The 15333-nt window shown below is 36.8% G+C and overlaps 1 protein-coding gene across 3 annotated transcripts in view; it reads right to left on the bottom strand.

The window, feature by feature from the left end:
- Positions 1 to 15333, bottom strand: part of CHID1 (chitinase domain containing 1) — a 102077-nt gene that overhangs the window by 45531 nt on the left and 41213 nt on the right. For all 3 annotated transcript variants that reach the window (XM_035552194.2, XM_035552195.2, XM_050711229.1), the window contains exons 9-10: positions 13060 to 13161; positions 10601 to 10756 (exon numbers count right to left, since the gene is read on the bottom strand). In XM_035552194.2, the coding sequence (XP_035408087.1) occupies positions 10601 to 10756; positions 13060 to 13161 (258 nt within the window). The remainder of the gene's footprint in view (positions 1 to 10600; positions 10757 to 13059; positions 13162 to 15333) is intronic.

The raw sequence follows: 15333 nt of genomic DNA, 5'->3' as shown, positions 1-15333 counted from the left end.
GTGATTACTGATGCTAGTTGCCATGCAGACAGGCTTGTTATTTGGGTATCATTCTTGTCAGTTTAAATAGTATTAAGCAAATATGTTGACCTAACTTGTTTCTGGCAGAACACTGCTTGCTGTGCAACTTCATAGCAAGTGTTTTTATCCCCTTCTTGACTCTCAGAGCAGCATAAAGCAACGAAGTGTTTTGGCCAAATTTATGTATGGTCAAGCAGAAAGCATCCCACCAGCTAGGCCTAGAAATCTACCTGCCACCAAAACACTATTGACAGTTTTCATGCAAACCACACCCAAAGAGTCACACTGTGAGAAATGCACAGACATCACATACTCCAACCCAACTAAGTACACAATTTACAAGGTCTACAGGTATAGCAAGCAGTTTCATGCCTCACACAACAATGAAGTCTCATTTCCCATCTCTAGCTGGATTCTCATTTAGCCAGGTAAAAAACCTTTCCCAGTTAAGCTCCATATGGATTCTCTGTAAACCAGTAACAGATATAGCTTAGAGCAGGTAGTCTTACTCTCCTTACAGCTATAACTTGTGATTTACAGCTCTACTAAGCCACCCACATTCAGAAAAGTTGTCATCTTTGAGAACTTCAGCCTCTGTCAAATTTGATTTAAATTAGTCCATATATACAAAAAGCACTGCAGAGAACAACAGTGTGGACAAGATGACCAGCAGAGACAACACGAGTTATAAGCCTCATTTCTTTAAGAAACGAAGGAAAATAGTACTAATCTGGATGACTCATTGTAGAATACTCAAGATATGAAATACATCAAACAAAATCCAATAATGCATTTGAGTACATATATATCTGAATATATATACAAATGAAAAATCATAAACACCTCAAAGCAAATGGAACTGAGAAACTTCCAAACGTTTGTGAAGTGGTATTAGTGTTCACTGGCAATTCAAAAGTCAGTTAGCATTTCAATACATAATCTACTTTACAGTAATGTCCTCAAAACACACCTTTTTTTGACAGACTACTCTGACGAATATTTGGAATTTGTTTTTATACAATTTGTATTTCCTAGCAATTGGAAACATGATCCTACAATTTAACAGTGCCACAACATGGGTAAATAAGTACATTTTACGCAAGTTATTCAGCCAGTCTTACTGCTTTTCAAATGTTATATTTCTACTTTTCAATTGTAAATGATTAGCATCCTGCTCTCACGCCTCTCCGCTTAGCTTCCTTTTAAGTTGATTCTTGCCTGGAATAAAGCTGCTTTTCAACAGAAGCAGGTTGTAGTGATCCAAAGTCTCGTAATACTTCAAATATTTGATTTATATTTCCAATTTATTTTGAAGATTAACATGCTCTTCTGCCTCCTTCACCAGATCTTGAGTTAAATTACAAATGCTAATCCAAGGCTCTCCATTCACTCTGCGGGAGCTCAGGTTCCTTATTTGGGTTAGTAAACTCCAATTCTGGGGCCAGGGACATCCCTTTTCACTGGTGCTATACTAGGAGAAGGTTTAAACCACTCTGTAAAGTGGCACAGTCCTAACAGATTGAAACATTCTAGTCTGATAGCGTTTTCTTTCACCTTACAAGCTTGTAAAATACATAAGATTTGGAATTATGAACAGAATCTTGTAACAAAAATACACGCTTTAGCACCGGGATAAGAGATCATCCATGGGTATGGTGAACTTTGCAAGAGATGAAAATAGAAGACATAGTAGAAGTTTTAAAGATTTTCAGTACATACTTGAAGAAAATCACACATCAAATAATAAGCCTAAATAGAACATGCAAGTATAACAAGATGTTCAACACTGGTAACAGTATTGTTCCCATCAAAATGGACCTCCACTACTGCAGCAAAGTAAAATCGTATGTTCTCGGCTGACAAAGATTATTCTTTCTTGGATGGGCAACATTCAAACCTAACACTGTAAACAAACAGAAAAAAGACAAATAACTTTGAATCTAATCAAACTAACTTAAAAATAGGTAGCAAAATAAGAACAATCTGTAGATGTAATATTTTGTTGAATATATATTTGAGACAACCTTCTACTACAAGGAGGACACTGTAAAATGACTTTCCTTGTTTCACTATAATGGAGGAAAATACTGCCAGCTAATACTATTAAAGATGAAAAAGCTGCAAATGTTCACCTTCTCATAGCCATCCACATTTTTCACAGTCCAAACGGAGATCCCTCGTGGCACAGTGTTCCAGGATTATTTTTAATAATGGCAAACTAAAACAACAAAAATCTCACTTGCCCAATTCTTGCATTCCCATTTCATTCTTTTAAAGGGTGTTAACATGTTCGAAAGTCTCCCTTCAACAGGCTATCAAATACGGCAGAATATTCCGTGACTTCCCTTTATTCTCCCTAAGTAGTCCTGGCAACCGTAGAAACAAGGGAACAAGAGGCAGAATTGCTATCTGCTGGAGGAAGGCTGAGTTCTCTGGATTACTTCATGAAATGATTATTGTACAGTCACTTGCCTCCCAGAAATTTTTATGTGGAACCAATGTTGGTAAGAAACATGTTTAGGAAGCAAAAGTACAGCTTATTCCTCATGAGAATGACATTCTCTTCTTCCCCCAGCTTTACAGAAGACCTGGTAGAGGTTTTTTACTTGTTTAAAAGATTTGCTGTGTTTTTTTCCACCTGTCAAAAATCTTCCCTGCAGTGAAATTGTCTGGAGACAAAGGGCAAAGTGACTCTATTCATAAAGATTATCTTTAGCTATTAACTAAGACAAACAGCTAATGAGTCTGAAGGTGTAATATGCAAGGCAGTTAAGTGTGGGTAGCAGAAAGAACCTTGAAGAGAAACCAGAACAATCAGGAATAGAAAAGAACACGAGATGATAATGCCTAGGATTAATTAGATAATTGATTAAATGCATATGACTAAATTGATTCAAGAAACCAGATGAAAAGCTATTCTTGGGTAAGACAAAACGTATTTGCTTTCAGCAAAAAGATCAGATGTTCCTTCTAACACCACTAAAAAAGTCAAACAAAAAAACAAGCTCACCCCAGTTAAAGTTCTCCAGCTGACATCCCAGTATTTATTACACTGTCACTGCCCAGTGCTCTTGAATTGTGCATTACCAATATTTACCATTGCTCTGAACAACGTACCACAGTCTTTTTACATTGGGGTATGTCATTTAGATACAGAAGGGCTACAAGAGCAAAAAATGCGTATCAAAATTAATTCCAAGTTGTTTCACACTGCACTAAAAATCTCAACATTTGCCAAAGTTCAAATGCATACCTCTTACCAGCAATACCCCTAGAACTAAATTACATCCGTCTGCTTTTCTGATAGTTCAAATAAAGGAGAAAAGAGATTAAATAAGTTGCTAAGGTTTCACAGCAAAGTCGACAGCACAGTTGAGAAAGAAAATAAAAAAGAACATTTTACTTCTATTAAAAATTCTGCCTTTTCACCAGCATGTTTGTTTTCTTTCAGAAACATAACCTTGAATTTTTATTTTAAGTGAGCCAAAAGAACACAGGTCTCTGCACAGATGCCTGTTTTGGATAAACTTTCCTATCATTTGCTGTCCAAACTCTACTATGTTTCTAGTCTTATTAATTACAGTTTGCTTTGGAGGGGATGGGGGGAACTTTGCTCCTCTGGCAATGAGCAATTAATTATCAGGCCTATTGATTGGAAATACAGATTTAGCAAAAACGCAGAGGAAAAGGAAACATTTACGCAGCAAATGTTGTCCTCAGAGACCTCTCTCTTACAATTTCAATCCCCCTATAGGTATCAGAGTGAATTACACTGGACTACTTCATTCACCTTACAAAGAATGTCCAGAAATAAGCACTGTTTAAACTCCCAAAACAACTTCCCATCAGATCCACGTGAACAAAAATAATCTAAAATTTCAAATGACAAACAGTTAACATGTAAAACAAGAGACAGTCAGCTTCAGTTGTGCACAATGCAAGAAGGGAGTTTTAATAACTGCAGTGAACTTGGAGAAAGTGAATGAAGAGAGAGAACTTAGAATACTCAACAGCCCATGTCAAACTACACATATTAATGTCAGCTGGGGCAAACAGCACCATGACAGCTGTAGAAATTTTTTTCCAGGCTCCAAAATTACTAACATTTTTGAAGACACTGACTTTTCCTTACTGTAGTTAAAAGATCACATCTTTTCCTATTCAAGTACAAGATCACTGAGGAGGCCTTCTGAACAAGTTGTTTCATCTTCTGCTGGACTCCCTACTGCTTACATCTATCTACTAATCCACTTCAATATTTTAAGTTTACACTCCGAACACACTCCTTTATATATATATCTTTCCATCAGGACTACAAAATGGATCCTAATATACTTATTCTGGAAGATCTTACTGTACATAGTAAAACATGCAATTGGTCTTCTATTATGCAGCATAATAATGACCATTTCATGAAAAAATAATGGCAAATGTTTTCTTTGCAAACTGCCAGTGTTTTACTTCAGGCAAGTTCACGATTCAATACCATACTCTTGCTGTAAAAAGAAAACACAACCAAGACATATACACACACACAAAACCACAAAGATTTTCAATGATTCTTAATGCCATTGCTAAATAAATGGTGCCAGTCAGCAACAGGGTTCCAGACATATCTTATGATTGAATATTCTCATTATGGATTTACTCAAGGAAGACTCTAGGGGTAAGGAGCAAGAAAACATTTCTGTAGATGTTTTCAGATCTGATTTCATTTTATTGATGGTGCTCTCTGTGAGCTTGACACATTACAGCCAGTGGTGCAGGGCTTCTTTGTTTTGTCTGGGGAAAGAGATTATATTTAATTCAGACTTATCAAGCACTTCAGTTTCTCCTGACCTAAATTTTAATTATTTTCTTAAGACAAAGCTGCTTTTTGGTTTGCTGCTTCCATCAGCTTTCTTTCATGATTAGATTTGCATAGAACAATTAAAAAAATAGCTAAAATACACCTGAGTATAATTGGTTCTAACCCAGGAAAAGTATCACACATACTGCTACATTTGGTCATAACTTTCACTCACATTGTCAATACTCTAATATATTCCACCTCTATATTGAGTTTTCCTCAAACTGTCTAGTGTCTCATTACTATAAAATGAAGAATTCAGTGAAATAACCATATCTAAATCCATTAGAACTAATTCAAAGCAGTGCAAGAACATGGAAAGTGACAGCTTCATTGACTTTTACCTTGTCAGGTTTATAGCTCCAAGTGATCAGCGTATTAAGCACAGACCTCTAACCCTCAACTCAGCTAGAAGCGGAACAGGAAAATAAATTCCTGGGACTCAAAGCCTGTATTCACTTACACTACTGCTGACTCAGGGAAGTTTTGCTTTCACTCAAACAGAAAAATAAATCTTGTAAAAATACTGATGTCTCTACATTTTGTTAAATACAAAGAATCCCTCCTCTGGGTTTAATCATCTTAGTAAATAATTCATATTTATATTGAAAAAAAATCACAAGTACCACCTGCCTCTTTTGCCCCCACCCAGTATTTGAGGCTGGCAGTAGGACCATCCAGGCCTACAGACATTACCCCTGTCACGCAATCTATATTCTCACACACAAACGGAGAAGTACATGTACCTGATCTAAGCCTGGCAATGTGGCTACTTTGAACTGCACATGCAATACAACTCTGGACAAATTTTCTTTCTGCTCCCCAGCCATAAAGGCAGGTAAATAAAAAAGCTGAATCTATTCATAAAACATAAGATATATGAAGAGATTCAAAGACAGCTTCCTTCTGAAATAGATAACAAAAGCTACACTAGATTTAAATATGGAAATGACATACCTCAAATGGTAAGTAAGAGGCAACTACTGAGGATATACAGACATTTGGGGCATAATCTTGTACATTCCGTTCAGTTTCCAAGTAACGCATTTATAATAGGTTTTGTAATATTGTATCTTATTCTAAAAGAAAAAGTCTGCCTTGATTTCCAATTTAGTAATATTTTGAAATGCAACTCTATTTTTAGCGCACAGCTATTTTAGCTAAGATTTGTTACTCAGCATTTCCAGACTCACTTTCCCAAAGCAGGCACAAAATTTAACGGTGGGAAAAAAAAATCTCCTTCTGTTTCCTGGTGTTAATAATATTCAGAAATGTCTCAAAAATGTGATGAAAAAATTCATTGGACCTTATACTGCTATTGAATGTTATCAGCAGAAACCTTATTCAATCACCTGCTTTATAACGCTAGGTGTAAACAAGCTGTTTGCCCAAAACAAAAGCTGTTAATATTGTGGAACACACTTGCACTTCTATTACTCCAAAGACTCTGGAGCTATATGCTCCATTACTATTTTCTTTAAGTACTACTCCAAGCCTATTCAGAATCTTGCACATTTCACAGGCTGGCTCTTGACTCATTTATCAAGTCCTTCCATCAGGAATTAAATAATTCTGCTTACTTTATTGCTGTCATTGCTGCTTTTCTCTAGAATCGTAATAAACATAAGCATTCCTTCCTGCCCAAATGACTGGGCACAAAAACACGGCCTTGAGAGATGTTTGCTGTTTCGTTTTCTTAACAGAAATTTTTCCACTGCCTTATATAAAAAGTAATCAGTATTTATTGTAACATTACTGCTTTTCGTAATTCTGTGTCAAAACTCTTTATCAAAAGGAAAGAAGGCACTTCAATTTTGTACATCAACCCTTAGTACAAATCAGAATAGAGCTTTTAAAATAAATTCTTAATACCACAATATGCTCCCAAATTAACCTAAGTGCTGCATTATTATTATGATATTACTGCAACTGAAATACAATATTCTAATGATTAAGAGATTCTTAAGAGCAGGTAGCTAAAGGGGGAAAGAGTACTTTGGAAGAAAGAAGTTTGCAAGACTGAGGGGCTTGATGACCTACTGCAGGTATCAACAAGAACTCAGGGGTAAAGATTCTGTAGAAAGGCTGAACAATTTCTTAAGCTTTGGGGGAGAGTGAAGAATTATTTACCCAAGACATACACTTCTGAGGTGAAGAAGAAATATTGTCAGGTTCAATAATATCAGAGGACACACCGGAACAAAATGATCATAAGAGCAGCAAGCCAGTCACACCAGCTGGTTATGTTCTGACAGGATTTTAATACAGAGGTAAGTTTTAATGACTACATCTTAGCAGTTCAGAAACCTGATTCTTGACAGCCAGAGGGCAGTAAACATAGCCAGAAGCACTAGAGGTGGTTTGGGGAATCATAGTCCTGTAACCTTTACTTCAGTTTAGCATTTCATACAAATTATGTCAGAAGTAAATATACATGGGAACATAGCTTCCCTGCAGCTAAACAACAATGGTACTTGGTAGATTAAAGCACAAGAATGTGCTATCATCTCTGAGAGACTCACTGTATTAACAAATAATACTTGTTGCTGCACTGCAAGTGAAAGATGAACACATTGTTAGGGCCAACCTAAGCTGTAGTTCCTACTGTAAAAACTCCCAAAGACAAAGCTACGTTGGGCTGTGAAAGAAGAATTGTTTTCATTTTGTATAATTCTGATACATAGACACACACACAGGCACAAACACACATACATACTACTTTTTACAGTGTGTATGAAGAAAAAGGATATTATATGGAAAGTCTGTACATCTTTTCAGCAAAATGGTAACCAAGTAGTTCTACCTTCAGATTGCATGCTGCAATAAGAACAGCCAGATATTTCATGGAAATAGAAACTCTACTGAAAATTGTTCTATGAGCTTCTTAACTAAGAAAACATTCAGTGAATGAGATCTGCCTAGTTTCAGAATCTCTTTCCATCACATAATTCCTATTCTGAAGAAAAACACAAACACGAAACCAGCAAAGGTTTCTGCACTCTGTGCACATAATTCTATATATAAGCTATGCCAATAATTTTAAGCACTAGCCTGTTGAAGACCTGCATGTGCAATAAATTTCACTTGCAAAAACTTGAAGAAAAACCTACAATGAAGAAGTTGATAGTCCCATATAATACTCTGCTGAATATATTTTAAAATAATTTTACTAACAGTACTTTAGCTTAACATCACTATCCATACAACATATAGAGGGTACCTTAAAACAGCAATGACTCAAACCTTCAGCAGTTACTACATGACCAACACTGGATTACAGCCACCAAAATAGAAGATCAAATTCAATCAGGACTGAAGGTAAGAAGCAAATAATCAAGCCATCCCTTTTTACACTGAACAACTTTTTACATAGTATGAAGCAGATACAAAAATGAGAAAGAAAAAGATCAGCCTCAGACATGAGTCTTTTCAGATAAAAAAAGAATACTTATGAAGCTGGAGTATTAACAATGGAATAAGTGGGAAGCTTTTGCAGAGGGAGGGAGAGCCTCTGAATAAGCTATGCCCACTGTGGGATTCTTCAATTGGATGTGATAGGGACGGTTTTCAAAGACTCACAGATGCTAGAAATTGAGATTTTCTTACAAGCAGCCCATTACCAATTAAGAGGCAGAAAGCTTATTTCACACTGAACTCTTTTTTACCCCTTCTAATTCAGAAGCTTGGCCTACTTTGAAACTATTTTAATTGAACCTGTTTTACTATCACATTACTATATATGACACATACAGCAATGACTAATGCATTAAGTGTGCATGCTCGAAACATATTTCTGGAAAAGCAAGCTTAACCAAGGACAGATGCTTAACAGGAAAGGCAGCAAGTGAAAACTAATGGGATTTATGTATAAATTCAAAGTCTCTGACACAGAGACTTTGTCCAGAAGCAAGGTTCTGGTAGATCTATGTAAAATGTCAGTAACATGGCCTGTTAATGAAGAACATGTTAACAGATATATGCTTCATATAAAACATGTTGTCCCATACTGTGCACCTACAAAGAGCTAAACAACGTCTTTCACTAAAAATTAATTTAATCACAGATAACTATTAGCTAGGAGATTTTTGTCACTAAAAACTAACATGCAATTACTCTATAATATAATCCAGGATATGAAAGGTCTGTGCAAAGTAAAAGTAGTCACTTTTCTAGTGTGCAGTATGTTTTCTAGAAGAAACTTCACTGCAAAAGCTGCAGTTCAGGAAATACCAACATTCATTTACTTTGCAGATTAGTGACACTCCAACCTGCAAAAGGAACTGCAAATTTTGTAGTGAAACTACGTTAATTGTGCTGAGTTTGAAAGAATCACAGAAAGGTTTGGGTTGGAAGGGACCTTAGAGCCCATCCAGTTCCAACCCCCTCCCCCTGCCACAGATAGGGACACCTCCCACTAGCCCAGGTTGCCCAAAGCCCCATCCAACTTGGCCTTGGGCACTGTCAGGGATGGGGCAGCCACAGCTTCTCTGGGCAGCCTGTGCCAGGGCCTCATCACCCTCAGAGTAAACGAGTTTATACAATTAGGCTTGCAAACCAACTGTGCTTTGACTAAATACTAAAATAGCTCCTGCCTAACCACTTTACAAACAACTTTACAGAAGACATTCTGATATATTTTCCGTATACTTTCCACTGTAGATAATGGCTCTACGCCCTTCACCCTGTAGTCATTTTCAACTATCCAGCCAGACTCATACAACTCAGCAAGCGGAGAGAACTATGCCAACAGTATTATATCCCAGCAAATGGCCAAAGTGAAGCATGAAGACAGCGCAGGCAAGTAAAATGATGACAAAGTGCTTGTGTAACTGAAGGCACTGACATAAAGTGGACCTTACCTTATACAATCCACACCAGATATTATTTCAGTGCTTAACTGTTTTTTTAAACACTATATTGAAATATCATGATATAATACACTTAGTAATCTGTGTATGAAAGTGATCATCTCTTGTGCTTTAAGGTCTGTTTCCACCTACCTGTCTTGTTTTAATTTTATAAATTAATATCAAATTTCAGAACAAACCTGATTTTCCTGCCAAATTCACATTTTTCCTTGCTTTCTCTTCTGGCTTGATGCACTCTACCCGTATTGTATTTCTGTGAAGCTCACTGTTTATTCCATGTTGTTATTACCCAAAACTAAAACAACCATTATCTTCTGAGAATCAATATAAAATTTCAGGCTGTCTTTGGAATACTTTCCTTTATCTTCTTATAGATTTTTGTCTCCAGGTGAGCTTACTGCAGCTTTTTCTACTCAAAAGAAACACTGTAGCATATTGCTGTTTGAAACTAATATCAAATTTGAAAGTAACAGGTAACAACATCAGGAGCTGAGGGAAAAAATCTTTAGGTCACCTGAATGAACCTCAAAAATGATACAGAATATAAAAGAATAAAGTAGAACATTGTAACACAAAGATGACAAACTGAGTGTACAAACATGGATAGAGGAAGGAAGGAAAATTACACAAACCTTTTTCTCTCTTCTGTGTTCTGACAGGGTATCTGTGCCATCTATCTGCACTTCTGTACAAGGAACAACTGATCTTACTCTAAATGGTGAGGTACTATTTCATGCACAAATTTATCACTTTTGCCATTTCTATGTTACCAACACATTCATATTTCTAAACAAGAATGCTTCTGAATTTCCAAGTTTGTGAGAATCTTGTGTATAAGTACTTATATCCAGAAAAGTCTTACCTTCTACCAAGTATTGGCTCCCCCAAGGCTCCCAAAGCAGAGTAGTCCATGCCATAGAAATTCAGCCCTAGAAGTATCTTATTTCTCCATTTTGAATCAGGATCCAGTACTTGAACACAGGCTCGTACCCAGGGAAGCGGGGAATTTGGACCAGGTCTGTTGAGTTAGCCAAAAAAAAAAAAAAAAAACACAAAAAACACACGATCATGCTGTCAGAAAAAGCACATGTTCATTCTCATCAGCCCTCTCTTTTTGCAGAGTGCAATTATAGAGAAAGCTATGGCACACAAAAAACATTGAAAATAACCTACAAGCCTACAAAGATTCAATGCACATTCTTCAGTGGCTTAAAACTGTTGATGCACAGAACATGCTTGTCCCACTAAAAGGTCATTCATTTCTAAGGTCTACATGAAACTTCCTACAGTGGGTAAAGAAGTTACCACCTAGCACATTTTCCATCACTAAGCTTGGCCCAGCTGTTTTCCACTATCATCCTCAGTGTTTTTACGGTACGCCAGCATAATATACTGGGACAAAATCCATCATTTACTCATAGAAAGAACTATAAAAGCAGTGACAGGTAAGCAATACAAGTTTCAAAGATTGCTTAACATTTGTACACTTTATTTATGGATAAAACTCCAAAGGGGCAATTGCTTAGCAACAAAAAGCTTTATTGTTAGAGAGCAGCACCTGAATATGCAGACTAGTTGAACTATCCTAGATACAGCATCGAGATACCAGACTCACTCTCTCCCGAGCTCAGAGAATAGAGCAACAGGCTTTAATATAAACATTCACTAACATGATACAAGTAAAAGCATAGTCCAGACTTATAAATATCAATATCATCTGCTCAAAGTCTTCAGGATATCTGTAACATTAAAACTGTAAGTGCTAATATAGTACAGAAATTTTGCTGTATGTACCCTGCATTTAGTATACTCAAACCAATCAAAGCAAATTTAAAAAAAAAAAAAAGATTTTTTTCCAAAACCTCTCTCAGAAACTACACTTATTTCAAACACAATGAGTGTGTTAACTGAACACTGTCCCTCTCCTACTTCAAAGTACAAAGAAATAGCAGTTCCAAGCCAGATCTAAGTAACTTAATGCAGCAGTAAAAGCATTAAGGTGTGACTGTACCATAACAGAACCTGTAATTTTAACATGGTATAAAGCATGGTGCAGCTTCACCACACAGGAAAGATGTAGCCTACAGTATAGTGTACAACTCAAAGTGCATCCAGGGTTCCAAATGGGTTTGCACTGCCTGTGTGAAAGCCCTTAACACTTCATCTTCATAGATGTCCCATCTACCTAGAGGAAAGCTAAAATGGTTACCTCTATGCTTCATATTCCAGTAGGAGAGAGTAACAAAAGCCTGTTTTAACTTCAGTACACTTTACTGCCCATGATTGTTTTCCCCTAGGGTGCTATGTTGGAAGATCTAGAGACAGGGTCTGGGGAGAGAGAGGAAAGAAGAAGGTAAATTTCAGAAGAGACAAAAGTACTCTTCTATTGAACCTCTCTAGACACTATCAAAGTGCTAGTATACTATGGGTGACAGATATCTTAGTGATGGAACACATGCAAAAGCGATGGCATTTCTAAATCTGCCAGTCTACCACAAATATTAACTCTGGACAAGCCACCTTCAAGCAAGATATACAGAATCTCCCTGGAACTCAAAAAGTATCCTTACTTGCAATTTGGAGGTGAAATGAACCATGCTTTTCAAGAATGGTAACGTTAGGAGTCCGAGTTCAAGGACTCCTCAACTCGATCACCATTCCACTTGCAAATGATTAAAAATCGTAAGCTCCTGAAAATGAATATCTATGTACAAAAGCAGGGTTTTGTGCTGTTTTTCAGTTAGATCAGTTCCCTGATCTTGTTCATTGAACTGCTGCACAACAGCTGTAAAAGTACAAGGGAGGGGCTAGCGAAGGAATGTAAAAACTCATTTAAGCATGTCCACATTAGCAGTGCTGACAAAGGCAGTCCACTGCCTCAGGATGAAGCAGACAAATTACTTGTCAATTTTGCGATTTTTTTTTTCCCCCCACAATGATATGTACTGGAGTATTCTGTACCATTGTGCAGAACTGTGCCAAATAACTAAAACCAAAATATCATAGTCAGGAAAAAGTAAGTGTCACAGTACTAGTAAAAGAGTAATTCTTTAGCTCAGGTACAAAGCCCTTCACAATACCGGGTGCCAGATCTTCGCTGCAGTTAAACCCAAGTTATGAGCTGATTCAAAACTCAACTATCCTAACTACTAATCCAAAACTTTCCTATCTGATACAGTTAACACACACCATCGATTTTATGGAAAAAAAAAAAACAAACAACTCATATTGTATATTTCATAGCAGCGTAAATGGAAATGAGTTCCTTCAGTGTGTTTTTCCTAATATTCTTACTGTTTTATTCTTTCCTAATAGTCTTACCGTTGTGGTGTTGAATAGTCGTATGTCATGAGACTGAAGCTGTCTACTGCTGAGGCCAACTGATCAAATTCTTTCTTCGTGAACATTCCTGGCTGGTTAGTCCTTTTAAAACAAAACAAAAACAAAACAAAAGAAAAACTATTATAACAGTCTTGCTTGCTTTCTCCTTTGTGTTTCAAAATCTTACTTTTTTTTCTTAAAGCACCTCAGAATGAATCTTAGTACCATTCTTAAAATAAATAGTAAAGAAAAAAATATTCAGTGCTACTTCTGTTGCCAGTAGGAAGAATCAGACATCTACAGCACGCTAAGCAAATCTGCATTACCAGCATGGCTACAATAGTGGTTGTAAGGGCTGTGAACTAATCAAGTTGCTTTAGATATCAATCAGTTGAACTCTAAAGGCTTTTACAAAACTCTGAATTGCTTGGTCTGTCAAACTGTTCTTGGTATTTATAAAACTAAAGGTTACCTGAACCATACTTAAATGGATGACTGCAGCTGTTGATAACAAAATACAAATATAAATCAAAGGTAACTTTTTGATTAATCTCCTAAGCAAAGATAATTTTATCACAGAATGGTTTGGGTTGGAAGGGGCCTTAAAGCCCGTCCAGTTCCAACCCCCTGCCATGGGCAATGACACCTCCCACTAAACCAAGTTGTCCAAAGCCACATCCAACCAGGCCTTGAGCACTTCCAGGGATGGGGCATCTTCCAAGGATGGGATTTTCTACTCTACTTAGGAAATTTCTTCCAACAGGAGAAGGTTATATTATTTTTTTTTTCCTTCACTTCCAAAAAGGTGATAAAAAGAAGCACAGCAATAGAAGTACAGCCTTTTAGCAAAAGGCTATACAAACCTTTTTTTTTCTTTTAGAGGAAAAAAAAACAAACAAAACATTTCTTTTTCTTTTTGAGTAGTACGAAAGGAGAACTTTTATACCCATGTGTGCTACTAACAGTAGTAAGATAACGCAAAGCAATTACCCATTTCTGAGAAACGGCTTAAGAGTTCAAGTCACTGCAAAGTATTCAGCAGGTATAATGTATATGCTTACCAACATTCTCTCTTTTTTTTTTTTTTACCCCACAAACAATGGTTCATAACACGATATTAGGGAAACAAAAAACCTATCACTCTTGAAAGAAGACTCTGAAGAGGAAGAAGGTGACCAGAGGAAGCACTAGGGGTTGATTTTTCCAGAATCTTGGTGGAAATTCAGCATTTTATCCTCAGTTTGAGGAAAATCCAGTCTATGAACTCCATATTCTATGAACGCAGCATTCTTATTCCCCTGAGCTTTCTTTTTTTAAAAAAAAAAACAAAACAAAAAAACAAACAAACAAACAAACAAAAAAAAAACCACCTTACTCTTCATCACAGCAGGAAACATAAGGAAGCCTTAATCACAGGGCAAAGATGGCAGTGAACAAAAGAGAAGAAGCTACTGCAAAGAAACAGTGTTCTCAGAGGGCTCTGAAGCATAAAAGACAGGTAAAGTTGAGTATTCTCCTAAATAGCCTAAAAAAACGCTAAAAGCTAAACTAAAAGCGGGGCTAACAGGAGAACACTGCAAAGAAAAAAAATGTAGTTTAACAGCTACGAATTCTAGCACGACGGCCATTCTAACAGATTTAAACAACTGTACGAGATCCCTCTTGAGGATAGAGAGGAAGAGACTGAAGAATTTAGAACTCTCCAGTGATATCAGAAACCACTACTTGACCTACAAATTAGCAGGCAACTCCTATGTAGACAAGCTATACATTACAAGTCACTCGCAGTCCAACCCAAATGGTAAAAAACAAAAGAGATGCTCAGCAACAGATGCAAGTAATAGACTGGAAAAAACAACAACTTATTTTGACCCTCATCGCTTTTGGATCAGTGCATAAATTCTGCATCCAACAACATTTGCTGAATGGGTCACCAGAGCATAACAGCATTCTGCTATTGTTTTAAAAGGACACTTTCTGTTCTCCCACATTAGGAAATAAGTTAACGGAGTACAGGTAATGAAGTGGGGCAGAATAAATCATTTACCATGTCTGTCATGTTATAAGGGAGCAAAGCATGAATGATATTTGCAAGTGAGGTCAATGGACCTGACCAAATGCACACTGGATTATGTAGCTCTAATTTGTACAAAAGCACAGTGGTGTTCTGGCTGTCTCAAGTTTTCAGAACCAGTTATATGCTTCTCATAACGAGGAGAAATCCCGTCCCCTTTCATCTGGGGTTTTTAATAAATTAAAACAAATCTTCACTTC

The sequence above is a fragment of the Cygnus atratus genome, chromosome 5 (genome assembly GCF_013377495.2).
Source record: "Cygnus atratus isolate AKBS03 ecotype Queensland, Australia chromosome 5, CAtr_DNAZoo_HiC_assembly, whole genome shotgun sequence".
Classification (NCBI taxonomy): domain Eukaryota; kingdom Metazoa; phylum Chordata; class Aves; order Anseriformes; family Anatidae; genus Cygnus; species Cygnus atratus.
Note: the sequence above shows the minus strand (reverse complement) of the source record. Positions and strands in the feature narration are given on the sequence as shown.